The following is a 23,579-nucleotide window of genomic DNA, read 5'->3' as shown; positions in this document are numbered from 1 at the left end:
TACACAGATTTACTTTCGCTTCTTTTAGCTTCCTGCTTCTGCTGACTTCTTGACCATCCATATTAATTTTTCCTTTCTTGACCTGCCAACATGTTCCATAGTATTTCATGCTGGAAAATATTTTCTATGAGACTCAGCCTCTTTGCTAACAAAGGATTGTAAAGACTACCTGACATTTTGCTGGGAATGGAGGATAATGGAGAAGCATATAGAAGATAAATATTTAATATAATTTTTCTAAAATGCTCCAATCACTCAGCTGGCATCCTTGTCTCAGGGTCTTGCATGCTCTAAACTTGTGTCTAATCTATTTTGAGACTACTTCTCCATTATTATCCTCTGTTCCAGGATTCTGAGGCCTACAACTTCATCACTCAATAAGCAGAAGGAAAATGCAAAACTCAAGTTATTTTTCTTCATTTTCACTCTATTTGTAGCATAAGATGGTATATGTTTCAAGACAAACATATTGTTGAATAATGACTTTTACTGGAAAAACAAAATGACACAGCATTTTTGTGTAAAAAATATTACATGAATGATAACGTATAAAATATGGTATGTAATAAATGTCTTACAATATAAAATGAAAAAATATCTACCCAAATTTCTCCCTCCTAGATTTCTGTGTATGTGTGTAGATAGAGGTAGTGATGGTGGAGGAGTTGGCTTTGAAATACAAGGCTGTTATATTACCATATTTTTCCTAGTCAAAAGCATATCTCTTTCTAAACCAATTAATATTAGGTAAAGTACTTTAAGTTGTGGACAGCTATTAAATTAGCAATTTTTGTTTGTGGGTCTCATTAAGAAAGTGACTATTGAGAGCTTAATAAATTACCTTTATAAACTCCTTTGAAAAATTTTAGAATCACAAATTACTTATAAAATATTTACCAGAAAATATACTTAATCAGTTAAGAACCTCTAATTGGCAATCTTTAAAGTTTAAAGTTGTTTTACTTGAAGCGATACAATTTCAGCTAAGATATCATGCAATTGATACTGCAATTAGTTCAAATTATCTCTATTTATATAATAGCATACATGTTCTATGTTATTAAATCAACAGATCTTCAGAAATAAATGGAACAATCGATTATGAAGGAATCTATAAATTGTAAAATAAAATAAAAGAGTTGTAAAATAAAAAAAATTATTAAAAGCAAGTCTATGATTTTACTTACAAAGTTCAGTGGAAATGAAGTGTAAAAAATAAATAATAGATAGCTCTTTGAGATACTAATTTTACGTGTCCAATTGATGGGGCCACAGGGAACCCAGATATTTGATCAAACATTACTCTATGTATGTGTGTGTGTGTGTGTGTGTGTGTGTGTCTGTGTGTTTAGATGAGATTAAAATTTGGATTGGTAGACTGAGTAAAGCAGATTGCCTTCCCTTATGTGAATGGGCCTCATGTAATCAGTTGAGGGCCTGAATAGAACCAAAAGGGTGGCTCTCCTAGAAGTAAAGAGGAATTCCTCCTGTCTGACTGCCTTTGAACACACACATATATCACAAAGACTGAGAAACAGAGCAAGAAAGAGAGTGTCTATGTTAGTATTATTAGTACTATGATTAAAATACTTACTAATTAAAGATTATACAAATTTTTTTTCTTGTAACATTGAATTGAAGTAACTCTCAATAAAGAATGGAATGATTTTGTTTGATCCAGAATTTTAGTCAATGATAGGATGAAACTGAAGTTTACTTCCCTTGCTCACATAGGGTATTCATTAATGTACTATGGTTTGAATATTTTTCCTCTCTAAAACTTATGTTGGAATTTAATCTCCAAGGTTGTTGTATTGAGAGATGGGGCCTTTAAGAGGTGATTGAGTGATGAGGCAGGTTGAGTCATGAGAGTTATCATGGGAGTGGGTCTGGTAGTTTTATAATAAGAGGAAGAAGAGACCTGAATAGCATGCCCAGCCCCTTGCCATGTGATGTCCTCATCCACCTCAGGAGGATTCAGAGTACCCACACCAAGAAGGCTCTCAATAGCTGCACACACACACACACACACACACACACACACACACACACACACAAATATCCACACCTAGGAACATTATAATTCACTTGCTCCAAATGAGTGATAAAAAAAGAAATTACAAGCAGACAAAGAAAGCAGATGAATTACAAACTGAAGATCAAAGGTCAGAATGACAGAGCAGATTTTGTGTACGGAAATGTGAGGTATAGCTGAAGTGTTAATAATGAGCAGTGGATTTATTTTACCTTAAGTCTAGATTGTTCAGATTGTTTTTGGAATATTTCTGTGAAACATGCTTTTTAATTCAAAGTGAGATATGCAGTTTCATTTGTTTCCAAAGCTTCCACTAGAGACCTTTGTCCTACTTGTCGTGGAACCAGCTGCAGCTCTTGCCATCTACTGCAGCCTAATGCCCACACAATATACCCTTTGTATTTAGAACTCCATGTACCCAGAATGTTCAAGGCCAATTTTACTTTGTAACAAATTGCAGTGTGTTAAGAGCAACTTAGTTACTCAGATTCTGATTTTGTCCTCTATATTTCTCCAGAACGGCTGTCAATCTATTATATATTTGTACAATCTGGTATTAAAATGCTTTTACCAGAAGATGTTCTGCGAAAAGATCTGAAGTTGGTTCATGGTTGTCCCATGCCCTGTGCTTTTGTGAGCAACTGGGAAAAGATTGAACAGTTTCGTAGTAGACCAGATGACATTGTGATAGCCACTTATCCTAAATCAGGTGAGTTCTGTGGCCTGACAAATTCAAGTCTGACTTCAATTTTTGTTTCCTGGAAATCAACTTCTCCATAAAATTATTACCATTCTATGTCAATTTAATATTCATTTAGTGAAGCCATTTACTTTCAGTATATTAAAATTGGCATTTGGGGCATAGAAAGGGGAATTAAGTCTGTAATAGTATGTGTTAAGATGGTAGTGTTTCCAATAGATACCTCCCCCTCTCCTGTGTAATTAGGGTAATGCTTTTTTTAAATGTTGCCTTTTGCCGCAGGTAATACTTGGATTAGTGAAATTGTAGACATGAGTCTTAATGATGGAGATATTGAAAAGTGTAAGTGAGACGTTATTACCAAAAAAGTTCCAGTGTTGGAAATGTCCCTCTCTGGAGTAAGAACATCAGGTAAATTTAAACCGCTTGGAATTATAATTTTGTAATATTATTTACACATCATATACATTATTATATGTGTGACTTTGAAACTGGAGTAGATTTGGTAACATAAAATGGAAGTTGATAAACAATATAAAACAGGAATAGGCCGGGCGCGGTGGCTCAAGCCTGTAATCCCAGCACTTTGGGAGACCGAGGCGGGTGGATCACGAGGTCAAGAGATCGAGACCATCCTGGTCAACATGGTGAAACCTCGTCTCTACTAATACAAAAAATTAGCTGGGCATGGTGGCGCGTGCCTGTAATCCCAGCTACTCAGGAGGCTGAGGCAGGAGAATTGCCTGAACCCAGGAGGCGGAGGTTGGGGTGAGCCGAGATCGCGCCATTGCACTCCAGCCTGGGTAACGAGCGAAACTCCGTCTCAAAAAAAACAAAAAAACAAAACAAAACAAAAAACTGAGGAATATGAAAAAACTTTATTTTCGTCTGTTGTATATTCAGGTATGATACCCGCAAAGATACAAAACATGCAAAGATGAAAGAGTCTTACTATAGAAAGCAATTGAAAATTTGGTTAATAAAATAAATAACATTCTTTTGCCTTACTGAATTTTGTTGGGTAGAATTTGTCAGATTAGTTCCTAATTTAGGGCATTGTTATAATTAATAAGGAAGTAGCAACTCTTCTTAAAACATAGAATTCACTAATACTATTAATTTTTCTCTCATAAATATTTATGGATTGCTTGTAAAGATTATTCACTGTGCTATGGTATAGATATACAATAATTAGAAATTATATGTGGTATCACAGGGAGCTTACAGTAATATTGTAATGCTAAAAAGTAAATAATATATCAATGTTATTAGCCTTACATAGCCAAAGAATAGGCTTCTATGGAAGTGAACAATAGTAAAGTTTACTTTAAACGGGTATAAAGGAAAAAAAAAACTTAGACAAATTAAATTTAACAGAGTTTAATTGAGCAAAGGACAATTCACAAATTGGTCAGCCTCTTCAGCCAAAATAGCCTCAGAGATTCCAGAAAAGCCACATGGTTTATGGAAAGAAGAAATGTTAACATACATAAAACAGAAGTGAGCTATAGAAACAACTGGCTTAGTTACAGCTTAGTGTTTGACTTATTTGAACACAATTTGAAAAGTTGGCCGCCTTTGACTGATACTTGGTGATTAATATAAGAGTAGATTAGAATCTGTTTACACATCCAGTTAGGTTACATTTCATTACATATAGAGAAACCTTTAAGCCAAACTTAAAATGTATAAGAAGACAGCTTTAGTTTAAACTTCATTTAACAAGGATATCTACTCCAAATTGAGGTTAAAGAGTTGTACACACTTGGGGAAAGAATATTCTAGGATATAGTCCTGGAAAACTTATTCCAGGAAGATCTTGATGTAGTCCAGGGACTATAAAGATCCATGAAAGAAGGAAAAATTGGGATGAGAAGCAATTGGAAATTAGGCTAGGATAGATCATGTAGGACTTGTAATTCTTAAAATATTTTCTCATTTTATCCTAAGAATATTGAGGAAGATATTGAAGGGTTTTAGGCAAAGAAAAATTATAGAGTTTTTGTTGTTTTTTGTTGTTTTAAATACAAAGGCTCCACAGGTTGCTTTGTGGAGGTGGAATTGAGAATGCTAGAGAAGATATATAGTTCACTTGTTCACGGACTGTAAAAGAAATATGAAAGAAATGTAAGAATTAAGAATGACTCTTACCGTTTTATTTCCACCAAGCAAGCAGACTGTGGAACTATTTGCTTGCAAGGAAAAGTACGTGGAGAGGAACACATTTGGGTGTAGGGTTATTAAGAATTCAGTTGTGAAATATTAACTTTGAGATGCCATTGGATATTATAATCAGTTAAAAATTTAATGAATTAAAATAACGGTATTTGTTAAAAGATATTTATTAGGCAATGCTCAGCATAATTGGACATTGGAATCAATGTGATTGCCCAGGGAAAGCCTGTGGAGCAATATGAGAAGAGCAGGACTGAGCTGTGAAAAACATCAGCATAAAGATGATTGGTAGAGAAAGAGGAGTTAGCAAAGGAAACTGAAAGAAAAAGAAAAGCTAGGAAGAAATGAGAGTATGGTGTTCTGTAGGTAAATGAGAGGGGTATTCAAGAAGTGAAGCTTGACTCTCAAATGTTGCTGGAATCATCAGATAAAAATAAATAGTAGGATGGTGATAGGCCTGTATATCAATAGAAAGAGAAATATCCAAATCCTCTCCTGTAGTGAGGAGCCCCTCAGCAGGCTGACTAGTTACTTCCGTAGTCAGAGAGGGATCAACTGGCAGGGTGTCCATCCTTCTAGGTCATTGCCAGAAATCAGAGAGCAAATGCCAATCTTTTTTTGTTTTGTTTTGTTTAAAAAATACATTCAATTTTTCAAAGTTACAAATCTAAAATCCCAGTTCTTTTCTAAGCCACTAAGTTCAACTTATAAATATTATTATTTTACTTATATAACAAAAGGAGTTTAATATTCAATCCAAGTTGCATTTAATCAAGCTCCTTTAAACACTTAAGTGGCATTTATATAATTAGCATATTTCATTTCCTTGAGTACTTCATTTATCGACCAAGACAAACCTTTCCAAGTACTTATACTCTAATAAATTAAGCTCGTAAATACAGCAAATCCTAGTCACTTTAAATGTTCAAAAACTATACAGAAATTTAGCAGTGATTCTACCACTGTACTCCAATCTGAGCAAGAGAAAGACTGTCTCTAAAAAAATTTTAAAAAGAAAAATAGAAAGTTAGCAAGATTTCAACTTAAAATTCAAGTATAAATACTCAACATTTTTTACTTAGTGTTACAAAGCAAATCTGCTACGCTCACAAACTGTTACTCTTGCATATGTCAAGGACTTAAAATGCAAACTGCAAAGATTCCTAAAGCAAATGGTTATGATGGGAGTTTGATGTTCTTAAACATGTCTATCCTTGGAAAGCTTGGAACTGAGGGATTATGCTTAGGGCAAGGAACCCAAATGAGTTTAAGAGTGAGGTAAGACTTCGGAGCCATAGAAAGTATGAAATGAAAAATGACAGAACCAAAGTAATCAAAGATGTGGGAGTCAGGGATAACAGATGGAAGGCAGGACTGGGGATACAGAGGGAGGCTGTGTCACACTGCCTGACAGTGGAAGTCCAGCAGGTAGACAAGGGTAAACTTCAGCATTTAAATCTACTCTAGAGCCTGAATGTGAAGAATTGTGTTATCTTTATACATTCCTAATACTCATACTTGTGGATATAAAGAGTTCATTTAAAAGACTCTTGGCAAAATGCTTGCAAAACAGGGAAAATTGAGAAATCTTTCAGGGAGGCTGAATGAGGAACAAGGAACAACAGATGTGAGAAAAACTTCTTAAGAGAAACAGATCTAAATTATGTTGTGGGCATTAAGTAATAACAAGTTGTGGAAGATTACAATTTCTCATTTATATATGCTGGGTAAAGGGACTGTAGATGCTAGATCAGTAGAAGCATAATAAAATTCCTGGTGGAGTTGTATAGTAATTTATGCTTACAGTAATTTATGTTTGCAAATAAAATACGTGACAATTAATTAATTTGAAATTCAGATGAATAACCATTTTATTAAGTAGAAGTACTTTCCAAATGTTGTAAGAAATATTTATGCTAAAAATAACCTGCTATTTATCTGGTAATGCAATTTTAACTGGGATTTTCACATTTTTTAATTTCCTGTCTGCCAAACTTGTCTCTACTGACATTAAATAGATCTTTTGCATACTGACTATGTGCTATTCACTGTTCTCTATCGACATTTATTCATGAACAAAAAAAGTTACATTTCTGCTCTTTTGAAATCTCCATTTTAGTGTGTGTTTAGGAGTGAGGTTGGGAAAGGGACATGGGAACACAGAGTAAACAAACAAATAAGTAAGTAAACTATTAAACCAAAGTAGGTTATATAGAACATTAAAAGAAAAATGTTGTAATAGGCCTAATGACTTCTTAGCATATGCAGTGAATTATTGTGAATATTTAAAACAAAGTATTGTTTTCAATGAGTGAGTCAGATGCAATTTTGTGTGAGTTTGCTTTTGTATTCAGAGATGGCAAAAATATGTAAGATTATCAGATATTCTAGAGTTTAGACTGTATATAAGTAATACTGTAAAAGAAAAAAGAAAGCATGAGAAGTTCATGTATCATCTCTCTTAAGACCTTAATCTGAAACCAAGTTCTACCATGTATTTGTTGTGTGACTTTAGAGAGTTAAGGTAACCTCTAAAGATTACACATTTTTACTGTGCGTCCATATATGGAGAGACATATGACATAAATAGGATATAATGAAAATATAGATACAACAGCTGATAATATATACAAAATTAACATCATCTATGCTACAGTACCTGATAAAACACAATAGCCAATTTTAGACTTACTAGTTATTGATATCTCTTTGGCATGCAGAAAACATTTAAAAAGTCATTTATAGCAATGCACAGGTACAATAAAACTCCAAATTATTAAAAGGAGTATTATTGTTTTTCATTTTGGAGACAGGGAAAGTGAAGTACAGAGATTTTGAAATACTTTCAAAGTGTCTCACAATGCTTAAGTGAAAGAGTCAGCATTTGAACTCAGGGAGTTAACCTCAGAATGTGTACCCTTGAATGTTACACAGTACTGCCTTAAGGAATGTGGTGAAATCCCTGTGATTGGTTCAGAATTTAGCTGCATTGTATAATGCTCAAAAATATCTTGGAAAAACTGGTGGGCAGCCAGGCGCTGTGGCTCACGCCTATAATCCCAGCACTTCGGGAGGTCAAGGCGGGTGGATCACGAAGTCAAGAGATAAAGACCATCCTGGCCAACATGGTGAAACCTCATCTCTACTAAAAATTAAAAAAAAGAAAAATTAGCTGGGCATGGTAGCACAAGCCTGTAGTCCCAGCTACTCAGGAGGCTGAGGCAGGATAATCACTTGAACCCAGGAGGCGGAGGTTGCAGTGACCAGAGATTGCACCATTTCACTCCAACCTGGTGACAGAGTGAGACTTCGTCTCAAGAAAAAAAAAAAAAAACTGGTTGGCAAAAGAAGGAAATAAGGAAATGCAGCCTCTCTGGAGACTCTAATATATCTATGTACTTAACTAAAATTTATCAGGTGTAGTAGAATTAGAGAAGAATTCATCACCCCGGATTGTGAAAACACATCTACCGACTGATCTTCTTCCTAAGTCTTTCTGGGAGAACAATTGCAAGGTATACTCCAGACTGCAAGTCAGTTTTCCACTGTGGCCCTATCCCTTTATCCACTCACAGAGTTAATTTTTAAATATATATATTTTTAACCAAATACTTGCAACAATCTTTACCCATTCACATTGTACATAAATCTTCAAGTGTCATTTATTTGTGACCAGGAAAACTGAGCTACATTGAAATACTTCAATTGCAAATTAAGTTTTAGTCTGAATTTATATACTCAGGTGTTCCAAACTTGAGCAGCAATAGAATCCAAATCTCAGCAAAATATTGCTACTTTTATTCCCTCAACTCTCCCTAGATCTTCAGACCTTCTGTAAAAACTCAACTTAAGGACGTTAGTCCTTATTTGAAGATTTGGTAAAATTCTTTGGAAAAACATTTGTTCCTGCTTATCTGCTTTTGGGGAAATTGTATATTTCAAATTCTCTTTCTTTTCTTTCTTTCTTTCTTTCTTTTTTTTTTTGAGACAGAATCTCACTCTGTTGCTTAGGCTGGAGTGCAGTGGTGTGGTGTGATTTGAGCTCACTCCAACCTCCGCCTCCCGGGTTCAAACGATTCTTATGTCTCAGCCTCCCACGTGGCTGGGACTACAGGCACGCACCACTATGCCTGGCTAATTTTTTGTATTTTTAGTGGATATCAGGTTTCACCATGTTGGCTAGGCTGGTCTCAAACTCCTGACCTCAGGTGATCCACCCACCTCGGCCTCCCAAAGTGCTGGGATTACAGGCATGAGCCATCCTGCTGGTCTCAAATTCTGTTTCTTTAATAGCTATAGTGCTATGTAGATTATGTATTTTTTCTTATCTGACTTTTGACAATTAATGATGTGTGAGAATTTTTTTTAAGTTGTTGACTTTATGAATTAAAAGTTGTTCATATTATACTCATTATTATTTTAATGGCTGCAGGATTTGTTCTGATACCCCATTTTGCTCCTGATCTGTTATTTTTGTGCCTTTTCTCTCTTGTCTTTGTCAGTCTTGCCATAAGTGTATTAATTTTATTGATTTTTAAAGCTAGTTATTTATTTTTTCAGTTATTTCTGTTGTTTATCTGTTTTTAGTTTCATAGATTTCTGCTTTTTTTCTCTATTGTTTCTCTCCATCTACTTGCTTTGGATTTATTTTACTCTCCTTTTTCTAATCTCTTTAAGTAGGAACTGAGATTATTGATTTGTTTCTTTACTCTTTTCTAAAATAAACATTTAGTTTTGCAAATATGTTTCCTCAGTACAGCTTTAGTTGCATCCCCAAAATTTTTATATGTCATCCTTTCAATTGCACTCAATGCTAGTCATATTTTCATTTTATTTGAAATTTCCTTATTTATTGCAAGATTTTGAAGGATATGATTTAATTTCTTTTTTTGTTGTTGTTGTTTTTTGAGACGGAGTTTCGCTCTTGTTACCCAGGCTGGAGTGCAATGGCGTGATCTCGGCTCACCGCAACCTCCGCCTCCTGGGTTCAGGCAATTCTCCTGCCTCGGCTTCCTGAGTAGCTGGGATTACAGGCACGCGCCACCATGCCCAGCTAATTTTTTGTATTAGTAGAGACGAGGTTTCACCATGTTGACCAGGATGGTCTGGATCTCTTGACCTCGTGATCCACCCGCCTCGGCCTCCCAAAGTGCTGGGATTACAGGCTTGAGCCACCGCGCCCGGCCGGGTATGATTTAATTTCTAAGTGTTTGAGGACTTTTGTTTTCATTTTTCTACTGATTTCTAGTTTTATTCCATTTCAGTCAAAGACCATACTCTACGTTATTACAATTCTTCACATTTCTTACGGTTCATCTTGTTCTATCTTGGTAAATGTTTCATGAGCACTTGAGCAGGCTGTGTATTCTTCTTTGTAGGTGAATGTATTCTCTATATTTTTATTACATCCTCTTGAGCAATAAGGTTGTTCAGTTCTTTTAGGTCCTTTCTTATTTTCTTTCTAGCAGTTCTATCAATTGCCTGAGAGTAGATTGTAAACATGCTCAACTATAACTATTGTTTGTCTGTTCCTACTTCAGCTTTACTGGCTTTCATTTCATGTATTTTGAAGTTCTGCTGTTTGCTGTTTGGAATTCAGAATTACTTTGTTTTCTTAACAGATTAGTACTTTTATCATTATATAATGTCCCTTGCAATTTTTTTGACCTGAAGTCTATTTGTCTTGTATTAATATAGCCACTCCTAGTTTTTACTGATTAATGCTTGCATTACATATCTTTTTTCTATTCTTTAATACTCAATGTATCATTGTCATTTTGTTTGAAGTATGTCTTTTAGACAGCATATGGCTGAGTTCCGTTTTTATACACTCTGCCAATTTTTGTCTTTAGATTCATGTGTGTATATTATTATTATTATTATTATTTTAAGGGTGTTTCATGATTTATTATTTTACTTGGTAACTGTGTGACATTTTTAAAGTCCTAATACAAATGGTCCTCTGTATATAATTTTGAGTCAACTATTGTAAAATGCATTTAAAAGACAGAACCTAAAATCAGGTAAAGCCTAATATTTACACCAAAGCTAAAACACAAGAGCAAAAATCAGGGAGAGAACTTCAGGACTCTACCAGAAAGTCCTTCCATCTTCTTCTTTTTTTTTTTTTTATTGCATTTTAGGTTTTGGGGTACATGTGAAAAACATGTAAGGTTGTTGCATAGGTGCATATGTGGCAGTGTGATTTGCTGCCTTCCTCCCCTTCACCTATATCTGGCATTTCTCCCCATGCTATCCCTCCCCAACTCCCCACCCCCTGCTGTCCCCCCCACTCCCCCCCAACAGACCCCAGTGTATAGTGCTCCCCTCCCTGTGTCCATGTGTTCTCCTTGTTCAACACCCGCCTATGAGTGAGAACATGTGGTGTTTGATTTTGTGTTCTTGTGTCAGTTTGCTGAGAATGATGGTTTCCAGATTCATCCATGTCCCTACAAAGGACACGAACTCCTCGTTTTTAATGGCTGCATAATATTCCATGGTGTATATGTGCCACATTTTTCCTGTCCAGTCTATCATCGATGGGCATTTGGGTTGGTTCCAGGTCTTTGCTATTGTAAACTGTGCTGCAATGAACATTCGTGTGCATGGGTCCTTATAGTAGAACGATTTATAATCCTTTGGATATATGCCCAGTAATGGGATTGCTGGGTCAAATGGAATTTCTATTTCTAGGTCCTTGAGGAATCGCCACACTGTTTTCCACAGTGGTTGAACTAATCTACACTCCCACCAACACTGTAAAAGTGTTCCTATTTCTCCACATCCTCTCCAGCATCTGTTGTCTCCAGATTTTTTAATGATCACCATTCTAACTGGCGTGAGATGGTATCTCAATGTAGTTTTGATTTGCATTTCTCTAATGACCAGTGATGATAAGCATTTTCTCATATGTTCGTTGGCCTCATGTATGTCTTCTTTTGTAAAGTATCTGTTCATATCCTTTGCCCATTTTTGAATGGGCTTGTTTGTTTTTTTCTTGTAAATCTGTTTTAGCTCGTTGTAAATTCTGGATATCAGCCCTTTGTCAGATGGGTAGGCTGCAAAATTTTTTCCCATTCTGTTGGTTGCCGATTCACTCTATTGACTGTTTCTTTTGCCGTTCAGAAGCTGTGGAGTTTGATTAGGTCCCATTTGTCTATTTTGGCTTTTGTTGCCAATACTTTTGGTGTTTTGGTCATAAAGTCCTTGCCTACGCCTATGTCCTGAATGGTTTTGCCTAGGTTTCCTTCTAGGGTTTTTATGGTGTTAGGTCTTATGTTTAAGTCTTTAATACATCTGGAGTCAATTTTAGTGTAAGGTGTCAGGAAGGGGTCGAGATTCTGCTTTCTGCATATGGCTAGCCAGTTTTCCCAACACCACTTATTGAACAGGGAATCCTTTCCCCATTGCTTGTTTTTATCAGGTTTGTCAAAGATCGAATGGTTGTAGATATGTTGTGTCGCTTCCGACGCCTCTGTTCTGTTCCATTGGTCCATATCTCTGTTTTGGTACCAGTACCATGCTGTTTTGATTACTGTAGCCTTGTAGTAGAGTTTGATGTCCGGTAGTGTGATGCCTCCTGCTTTGTTCTTTTTGCTTAGAATTGACTTGGCTATGCGGGCTCTCTCTTGGTTCCATATGAAGTTTAAGGTGTTTTTTTCCAGTTCTGTGAAGAAGGTCATTGGTAGCTTGATGGGAATAGCGTTGAATCTGTAAATTACTTTGGGCAGTATGGCCATTTTCACGATATTAATTCTTCCTAACCATGAACATGGAATGTTTCTCCATCTGTTTGTGTCCTCTCTTATTTCGTTGAGCAGTTGTTTGTAGTTCTCCTTGAAGAGGTCCTTTACGTTCCTTGTTAGTTGTATTCCTAGGTATTTTATTCTCTTTGTAGCAATTGTGAATGGCAGTTCGTTCTTGATTTGGCTCTCTTTAAGTCTGTTATTGGTGTATAGGAATGCTTGTGATTTTTGCACATTGATTTTGTATCCTGAGACTTTGCTGAAGTTGCTTATCAGTTTCAGGAGATTTTGGGCTGAGATGATAGGGTCTTCTAGATATACAATCATGTCGTCTGCAAATAGAGACAATTTGACTTCATCCTTTCCTAATTGAATACCCTTTATTTCTTTTTCTTGTCTGATTGATCGGGCTAGAACTTCCAGTACTATATTGAATAGGAGTGGTGAGAGAGGGCATCCTTGTCTAGTGCCCGATTTCAAAGGGAATGCTTCCAGTTTTTGCCCATTCAGTATGATATTGGCTGTCAGTTTGCCATAAATAGCTTTTATTATTTTGAGGTACGTTCCGTCGATACCTAGTTTATTGAGAATTTTTAGCATAAAAGGCTGTTCAATTTTGTCGAAGGCCTTCTCAATTGAGATAATCATGTGGTTTTTGTCTTTGGTTCTGTTTATGTGGTGAATTACATTTATAGACTTGCGTATATTGAACCAGCCTTGCATCCCCAGGATGAATCCTACTTGATCATGGTGGATAAGCTTTTTGATGTGTTATTGCAACCGGCTTGCCAGTATTTTATTGAAGATTTTTGCATCTATGTTCATCATGGATATTGTCCTGTAGTTTTCTTTTCTTGTTGAGTCTCTGTCGGGTTTTGGTATTAGGATGATGTTGGTCTCATAAAATGATTTGGGAAGGATTCCCTCTTTTTGGATTATTTGGAATAGTTTCAGTAGAAATGGTACCAGTTCCTCTTTGTATGTCTGGTAGAATTCGGCTGTGAACCCATCTGGACCTGGACAGTTGCCTCCTCCCAAGCCTAAACCAGGAAGAAGTCGAAACCCTGAATAGACCAATAACAAGGTCTGAAGTTGAGGCAGCAATTAAAAGCCTACCACTCATGTGTGTATATTATATAAATTTAAAGTAGTTAGAGGGTAGAGCCAAGTTGGTTGACCATATGAATTCTGGAAGAGCTTCTCACACTAAAAAAGACCAGAATATCAAGCAGACTTGCAAACTCCAAACAGATATTTGGATAAAAGGCATTAAGAGTGAATAGATGGAGAATGAAGATCTCAGAGCTAAAAGGGGAGAAATCTAGGAATCCTGCATAGGGTTGCTGAGCACTGTAACTCATTCCTGGCCCTGCATAGCTCATAGAAAAGGAGTGAGTAAAACAGGCATGGAGTGGCCCACTCTTACCATGGACCTCCAGGATCCTAGCTGAAGGAGACTCCGTGACACCTAGAGACATTTTAGTTGGCAGGGAGAACTTCCCAGAGAATTGGCAGAGACAGTACTCTACTCTGTGTGGAGCCCAGAGAACCCTCTGGCATAGGAATAGTTGTAGTGGAGCATGGCCATAGGTGCCCATCCTTCAAGCCTCCATATTTCTTTAGGTGGCTTTAGCTTTTGTTAGCTCACAGATCTGGAGAAATCAGGCCTGTATTGCACACGGGCCCAGGCCAGTCTGATCTGACCACTCCTCTCTGTGCCAGCTTCTACTAGGGTCCCTGCATAGCCACACTTGCTTAGTGCACAGCCTCAGCTGCCCTGCCAAAGCTCTTGGCAGCAGTGGCTGTCATAGTTCTTCAGCTAGCAGCTCCCAACTTCCAGTTTTTCACTTTTGCATATGGATCCCTGCTGGTACAGATCCACCTTCAGCCTCTCCCATCAGTGTACAGTAACCTGAAGCCTACCCCTGCCACCCTGTGAGCAAGTGCACACCCATGGTTGCCCCATCACTACACATGTCCTCTGGCCCCCTGCTGCCCTGTTGGATTACACTTTCCCATGTTGTCTCCACTGCTCCACTGAATCTCTTTTACCGGCAACCTTGATTGGAATGTTGTTGCTACTAGACTGGAAACACATCAGCACCTCCGGCAGAGCAGATATTTGACCCACAAGGGGCCACAGAACAAAGCCACAGGTCTTGTTCTAGTTCCCCAGAGACAGAGCCCTTATCCCTGGAGTGCTGAATTAAGCCTTGGCCCCCTAAAAGCATCCAAAAAGGAAAACAATCTAATAAACCCAAATGTACACTACAGTCAAAACCTCAAGGGCAATAAAGAATATAAAAGCAAAAAACACCATCCAAAAAAAAAATAATAATAATTTCAAAGATTAAAGAAACATTAATTGACACAGATAAGAAACAAACAGCTCAAGAATTCTGGCAACTTTAAAAGCCAGAGTGTCTTCTTGCCTGCAAATGACTTAACTAGCTTGCCAGCAATGGTTCTTAACCTGATTGAAATTGTTAAAATGACAGACATAGAATTCAGAATCTAGATGGCAAGGAAACTCAATGAAATACAGGAGAAGGTTGAAACCCAATCCAAGTAAAACAGTAAAACTGACCAAGAGTAGAAAGACAACATAGACACAATAAGAAAGAACAAAACTGAACTTCTGGAAATAAAAAAATTCACTAAAGAAATTTCATAATACAATGGGAAACATTAATAATAGAATAGACCAAGCTGAGAAAAGAGTACCAGAGATGGAAGACTATTGCTTTGAATCAATGCAGGCAGACAAAAAAAAAGAATTAAAAAAAGAACAAAACCTACAAGAAATATGGGATTCTATAGACACCAAACCTGTGACTCACTGGAATTCCTAAAAGAGATAGAGAGAGTGCAATTAACTTGGAGAACATATTGGAGGATATTGTCAATAAAAACTTTCTCAACCTTGCTAGAGAAGTCAACATGCAAATTCAGGAAATTCAGAGAACCCCAGAAAGATATTATATAAGACAACAATTCTTAAAATAGAGAGTGAAAAAAGGTCTCCAAGGTCAATGTGAATAAGAAATCTTAAAGACAACTAGGGAAAGGGGCAGGTCATATACAAAGGGAACTGTACCAGGCTAACAGTGAACTATTCAGCAGAAATCTTACAAGTCAGAAGAGACTGGGGACCTGTATTCTGTATTCCTGAAAAAAGGAAATTCCAACCAAGAATTTCATATCCAGTCAAACTGCTTCAAAAGTGATTAACAAATAAAATCCTTTTCAGAAAAGGAAATACTAAAGGAATCCATTCTCAACAGACTTGCCTTCCTAGAGATCCTTAAGGAAGTACTAAACATGGAAATAAAAGACAAACCAGCCACCACAAAACCTACCAAAATACACAGAACCTCGATAGCATAAATCAATTACATAATCAGGTTTATATAATAACCATCTAACAGCACAATTACAGGATAAATCTTGACATATGTGTTTTGATCTGGAATATAAATGGGCTAAATGAGCAACTTAAAAGGGACAAAATGGCAAGTTGGATAAAGAAGAAAGACCCAACTCTGCTACCTTCAAACTTCAAGAGACTCATCTCCCATTCAGCAACATCCATAGTCTCAAAGTAAAGGAATGGAGAAACATATATTAAACAAACAGAGAACAAAAAAAGCAGGAGTTGCTAGTTTTATTTCAGACAAAAGAGACTTTAAACCAACCATCAAAAAGGACAAAGAAGAGTATTATACAATGAAAAAAGGTTCAGTCAGCAAGAAGATGTAACTATTCTAAATACATATGCACCAAACTTTAGAACACCTAGATTCATAAAACAAGCTCTTACAGACCTACAAAAATACTTAACGTAACCATATAATATTAGTGAAAGACTTTAGCACCCCACTGATAGTGTCAGACATATCATCAAGGCAAGATATTCAGGACTTAAATTCGACACTTGACTAAATGTACCTAACAGACATCTACCAAAGTGCAGAATATACATTCTTCTCATCTTCACATGGCACATATTATGTGATTGACCACATGCTTCACTCAGCCATAAAGCAATTCTCAATAAATACAAAACTAAAATCATATCAGCCACACTCTTGGGCTACAGCACAATAGAAATATAAATTAATACCAAAAAGATCTATCAAAATCATACAATTACATGGAATTTAAATGACCATCCTTGAAAAGGGTAAATAATGAAATTAAGGAAGAAAGTTGTTTTAAAAGTTTTTGAAACAAATGAAAACAGAGATACGAAGATACAACATATCAGAATTTATGAGACACAGATAAAGTAGTACTAAGAAGAAAGTTTATAGTGCTAAATACTTATATGAAGACATTAGAAAGGTCTCACATTAACAACCTAACATTGCATCTCGAGGAACTGGGAAAATGAGAGCAAATCAACACCAAAAGTAGCAGAAGAAAAGAAATAATGAAAATCAGAGCAGAACTGAATGAAATTGAGATGTGAAAATCCGTACAAAAAATCAACAAAAACAAAAGTTTGTTTTTGAAAGAATAAAGAAGATATACTACTAGCTAGATTATTAAAAAAAAAAAAAAAAGAGAGAGAAGATCCAAATAAACACAAACAAGAATGACAAAGGTAGTCTTACCACCACCACCACAAAAATACAAGGAACCCTCAGAAACTGCTACAAACACCTTTATGCGTACAAACTAGAATACCTAGAAGGAAAGGGATGAATTCTCAGAAAAATACAACCTCCTAGTGATGGCAGCGACAGCAGTCCAGAATGGCTGTTGCCATCACATCAGCTGCAGTGGGGAGACGTGGGTGGTGGCGGCAGGAGTGGCTGCAGGAACAGCAATGGTAGCAGTAGGACCCCTGTGCCCCGTGAACCTACAGCAGCCAACTGCACCACCTTTACCCTTCCTTGCTCGACTGGGCAGGACCCACTCCTAGGCCCAGAGCCTCTTCTGTGGCCTCAATCATGCTCCCTGCTGTGTCTCGTGAGCCCACAAGCCCTGGCTAAAGGTGGAGCCAGGACTTGGGGGGCTGTCCCTGAGCTTGTCGGGCTCCTTTGTGCAAGATTGGCTGGGGCCGCTGCACCTCCCATGCAGGAAAAACACAGAGAGGAGACTGGCAGCTCCTAGAATCCACCCCTGGGACTCCTGCAGAGCTTCCTGCCCTGGTATCGCCCTGCCACCGCCATGGAGACTAGCTGAGTCACCCGCAGATAGGGAAGCAGTGTGGTTAGGCAAGAAGGGATGGGCATAGAGGGGTTCCAAGGCAGAGCTGGGTCCAGGGTGGTACCCTACCATCCTAGAATCCAGATAACTCCAAAAAGATATTATATAAGACCTGAGGTGCCCAGGAAGCCAGCCGGAGCTGGGAACAGGCAGAAACTCTATCCTCGTGGGCATAGCTGCAGTAGCCCAAGTCATGGTTGTGGACCTAGTCCTCCCTTTGATTTTGGGGGCCAGGAGCAGACAAGAGCACTGCCTTCCTGGAAGCAGCTGCAGCCACCCATGTGTGGCTACTGACCCAGGCATTTCTGCACTCTTGGGGCCTAGGAAGGTTGCCGTCTTGTTCTCACAGGCTGAGAAGTGTCTGCTCCCACTATCTGGCCTCTGCCTGCTCCCAGAACACACTCCAATCTCGGAGCAAGGTTGGGACCAAGCCTGGGTGCTTGCTGTCACAGCCCACTTGGATGTGTGCACACTTGGGACAGCTCTTACACACCAGCCCCCGTCACCTTGGCCCCCTCCAGACTTCAGGCACCCAGGACACAGGAGGGAAGTTGAGGGGCTGCTGAGGGTAGCTTGACACTGGCCTGTAGGCACCCCTTGGCAGTAACAGCTTGAGCACTATGAAGGATGGCAAGAGGTAGACATCTCATGGACAGAAGAGGGTGGGCTTCCAGTGAAGCCCCACCTTCAAGCTGGAGCAGGCCTGAAACCTGGGGGCTGGGCTGTTGGTCCTGTAGACCGGAGTGGGAACCTGTGGTGCTTTCTTCCAGGCCCACCCATGGCCGCCCATGGACCAATCACCATACCCTTCTTCTCTAAGGTTCATAAAAATTCCTAGACTCAGACAGAGACGTGGGAGAACAAGGCCAGAGGCATCACAATCTCCAACTTTATACTACAAGGCTGCAGTAACCAAAACAGCATGATACTGGTACAGAAACAGACACATATACCAATGGAACAGGCTAGGGATCCTAGAAATAAAGATGCACACCTACCTACAACCTGCTGATCTTCAACACAGTTAACAATAACAAGCAACGAAGAAATAACTCTATTCAATCAGTAGTGATGTGATAAAAGACTACTAGTATGCAGAAAATTGAAACTGGACTCCTTCTTATTGCCATATACAAAAATTAATTGAAGATTGATTAAAGATTTGAATGTATTTCTGAAAACTATAAAAACCCAGAAGAAAATTTAGAAAATATCATTCTGGGTATTCTGGATATAGGCCTTGGAAAAGATTTCATGGTGAAGTCTTTAAAAGCAATTGCAACAAAAAAACAAAATGTTCAAGTGGGACTTAATTAAATTAAATAGTTTCTGCATAGGAAAATGGGGAAAATATTTACAAACTTTGCCTCTGACAAAGATCTAATATCCAGAATTATAAGGAAACTAAATCAATGAGCAGAAAGCAACCCTATTAAAAACTGGCAAAAGACATAAATAGACACTTTTCAAAATAAGACAATTAAAACAGTATTACCATAAAACCCAGCAATCCCATTACTGAGTAGTTACCTAAAGGAATATAAATTGTTCTACCAGGAAGATACATGCACTCGTATGTTCATCATAGGATTATGCACAATAGCAAAGGAATCAACCTAGATGCCTAATACGGTTTGGCTCTGGCTCTGTGTCTATACCCAGATCTCACCTTGAGTTGAAATAATTCCCTGTCAAGGGCAGGACCAGGTGGAGGTAATTGAAACATTGAGGTGGTTTCCCCCATGTTGTTCTCATGACAGTAAGTGAATTCTCACAAGACCTGATGGTTTTGTGTGTCTGGCATTTCCCTTGCTAAAACTTGCTTTGTCCTGCCACTCTGTGAACTGCTTCTCCTTTGCTTTCCACCATGATTGTAAGTTTCCTGAGGCCTCTCAAGCAACAGGGAACTGTGAGTCAACTAAACTTCTTTTCTTCATCAATTACCCAGTCTCAGGCAGTTCTTTATAGCAGTGTGAGAATGAACTAGTACAGTAAATTGGTACTGAGGTAGCAGGCCACTACTACTAAACATACCAGAAAATCTGGGTAATGGGCAGAGGTTGGAACAGTTTGAAGGGGTCAGAAGATGACAGAAAAATGTGGGAAAGTTTGGAACTTCCTAGAGACTTGGAGGGCTCAGAAGACTGGAAGATGTGGGAACGTTCCAAAATTTCTAGAAAATTATTGAATGGTTTTGACCAAAATGCTGATAGTGATATGGACAATGAAGTCCAGGCTGAGGTGGTCTCAGATGGAGAAGAAGAACTCCTTGTGAACTGGAGTAAAAGTCACTCTTGCTGTGCTTTAGTAGAGAGACTGGCAGCATTTTGCCTCTGCCCTAGAGATTAGCAGAACTTTGAAATTTCTAAGGGGCAAAGCATTCAACAGAAAGCAGAACATAAAAGTTTGAAAAATGTGCAGCCTGATGATGCAGTAGAAAAGAAAAACATTTTCTGGGAAGAAATTCAACCTGACTGCAGAAATTTGCATAAGTAACAAGGAGCCAAATGCTAATCACCTAGACAATGTGGTAAAGGTCTCCAAGGCATGTCATTAGCCCCTCCCATCACAGGCCTAGAAACCTAGGAGAAAAAAGTGATTTCATGGGCCAGACCCAGCGCTCCTCTGCTATGTGCAGCCTAGGGACTTGGTGACTTATGTCCCAGACCACCCAGCTGTGGCTAAAAGGGGGCCAATGTACAGCTTGGGCCATGGATTCTGAAGGTGCCAGCCCCAAGCCTTAGCAGCTTCTGCATGGTGCTGAGATTGCAGGTACACAGAAGTCAATAATTGAGGTTTGGGAATCTCTGCCTAGATGTCAAAGAATCTATGGAAACACCTGGCTGTCCAGGCAGAGGTGTGCTTCATGGGCGGAGCCCTCATGGAGAACTTCTGGTAGAGCAGTGCAGAAAGGAAATGTGGGATTGGAGACCCCCCACCCAGCATCCCTACTGGGGCATCACCTAGTGGAGCTGTGAGAAGAGGCCACCATCCCCCAGGCCCCAAGATAGTAGATCCACTGAGAACTTGCACTGTGCACTTGGAAAAGCTATAAACACTCAACACCAGCTGTGAAAGCAGGTAGGAGAGGGACTGTACCCTGCATAGCCACAGGGGTAGAGTTGTTCAAGGTTGTGGGAGCCTACCTGTTACATCAGCTTGACCTGGATGTGAGACAAAAGTCAAAGGAGATCATTTTGGAACTTTAAGGTTTAATGACTGCCCCACTGGATTTCGTACTTGAATGGGGCCTATAGCCTCTTTTGTTTAGACCATCTTTTCCCATTTGGAATGGGGGTATCTACCCAATGTTTATACCCCCATTGTATCTGGTAACTAACTGACTTTCAATTTTACAGGTTCATAGTGGAAGGGACTTGCCTTATCTCAGATGAGACTTTGGACTTGGACTTTTGGGTTAATGCTGGAATAAATTAAGACTGGGTGACTGTTGGAAGAGCATAATTGTGTTTTGAAATGGAGGACATGAGATATGAAAGAGGCCAGGGGCAGGATGATATGGCTTAACTCTGTCTTTCCACTCAAATCTCATCTTGAATTGTAATAATTCCTATATGTCATATGAGGGAACAGGTGGAGGTAACTGGACCATGGGGGCAATTTGATGATGTTCATATGATAGTGAGTTTTCACAAGATCTGATGATTTTATAAGTGTCTGGCATTTCCCCTGCTTGCACTCATTCCATCCTGCCATCCTGTGAAGACAGTGCCTGCCTCTCCTTTGCCTTTGCCATGATTGTAAGTTTCCTCAGGCTTCTCTAGCAATGCAGAACTGTGAGTCAATCAAACTTCTTTCCTTTATAAAGTATCTATTCTCACACAGTTCTTTATAGAAGAGTAAGAACTTATTAATACAATACCCATTAATGGTGGAACAGATGAAGAAAATGTGGTGTGTATACACCACGGAATACTACATAACCATAAAGAAAAGGAAATTATATTTTCTGCAGCCACATGGATGCAGCTGGAGTCCATTATTCTAAGCAAATCAACTTAGGAGCACAAAACCAAATATCCTATTTTCTCACTTATGCATGGAAGATAAACTGTGAGTACACTTGGACACAAAGATAGGAGCAATAGGCACCAGGGTATACTTGAGAGTGAAGGGTGGTCAGATGATACAAGTCAAAAAAACTACCTATCAGTAATATGCTCACTACCTGGATGAAGACATTATTTGTATACAAAACCCCAGTGACACACAAATTATCCAGGCAACAAATCTGCACATATACCCCCTGGGCCTAAAATAAAAGTATAAAAGTTAAAAATAATAAATAAATAAATAAAGACATTATTGGCATCTTAGGACTTATATCTATCACGTCATTTGTTCTTTTTTGTTATTTGTATCTCATTTCTGTTCTGATTCTTCCTTTCCTTTGTTGTACCTAAATATTTTGAAGTTGTATTTTTATTTATTTATAGTATTTTTGAATATATTTTTTGTATAGTTTTCTCAGTGAGTGATTTAGGTATTGCCACAAATGCACATAACTAACTCATCACAGACTAATGATGTCAACATTTTCTCACTTTAAGTGAAGTGTAGATATCTTACTTCAATTTAGGCCACTTTACTCTTTCCATATTTTCAACGAAATGGTCCTAAGTGATCCTGTATATAAATTGAACAACTGATCAGATAATGTAACTTTTGCTTCAACTGTAAAATATGAGTTAAGAAATTTATCAGGTGAAAGATTAGCTATTATATTTACTTCTATTTTTACCCATTCTCTTTCTTTTTCATTTCTATAGTTTTCACCTTTCTAAAGTCATTTTCTTTCTGTTTGGAGAACTTCCTGAAGATATTTCATAAGATAGTTTACTAGCAATTGATTCTCTTAGTTTTCCTTTTTCTGAGAATGTCTTTTTTCCCTTCTTGGCTGAAAACAGTTTTACTGAATATGGGATTTGGAATTTGCAATATATTACTCTCTGCACTTGAAAAATTATTTCAATACTACCTTTTGGCCTTCATGGTTTTAGATGAGAAATTTGTTGTCATTTGAATTGATGATATTTATTATGCAGTGTGTTGTATCTCTGGCTTTTTACTAAGAGTTTTATGCATCTTTAATTTTTAGAAGTTTATTTATAATGTTTCTTGACATAACCATTTTTTCCCTTTTTGGAGGTCACACAGCTTCTTAGATATATAGATTTATTTATTTCCACATTTACGGAAAGTTTTTGGTCACCAGTTCTCCAAATACTGTTTTAGTTCCTTACTCTTCCATCTATCATTGTATAACTCTAAATATACAAATGTTAAGCCTTTTGTTACTGTCCCACGGATTCCTAAATTTCTTTTTTTTTCAGTCTATTTTCTCTGTATTGTTAACATTGAGTAAGTTCCATTGATATATCTTTAAGTTCGCTGATTCTGTCCTCTTATCATTGGCATTAACTTATTCGGTCCATCTAGCGATTTATTTATTTCAATTATTATACATTACAGATCTATAATTTCCATATATTTAACTTTACAAATATAACTTAAATTTCTTTTCTATTTTTTCATTTGTTTTAAACTATTTTTTTTTTCAATTTTTAACTTTCATGGGTACATAGTAGGCATATATATTTATGGGTTATATAATTTATTTTAATACAGGCATGCAATGCATAATAATCATATCATATAGTAAATGGGATTTTCATCTCCTCAAGCATTT

At 37.7% G+C, this 23,579-nt stretch overlaps 1 protein-coding gene across 1 annotated transcript in view; it reads left to right on the top strand.

The window, feature by feature from the left end:
* SULT1B1 (sulfotransferase family 1B member 1) overlaps positions 1 to 23,579 on the top strand; it is a 39,594-nt gene that overhangs the window by 2,593 nt on the left and 13,422 nt on the right. Inside the window, 4 exon segments of the mRNA XM_064367626.1 lie at positions 349 to 558; positions 2,553 to 2,744; positions 3,018 to 3,146; positions 8,328 to 8,425. Coding sequence (XP_064223696.1) covers positions 2,597 to 2,744; positions 3,018 to 3,146; positions 8,328 to 8,425 — 375 coding nt within the window. The 5' untranslated portion in view covers positions 349 to 558; positions 2,553 to 2,596.

This window comes from Aotus nancymaae, unplaced genomic scaffold (assembly GCF_030222135.1).
Source record: "Aotus nancymaae isolate 86718 unplaced genomic scaffold, 86718_ANA_hifiasm-v0.15.2.pri h1tg000006l, whole genome shotgun sequence".
Classification (NCBI taxonomy): Eukaryota; Metazoa; Chordata; class Mammalia; order Primates; family Aotidae; genus Aotus; species Aotus nancymaae.
This window is presented reverse-complemented; position numbering and strand designations above follow the sequence as displayed.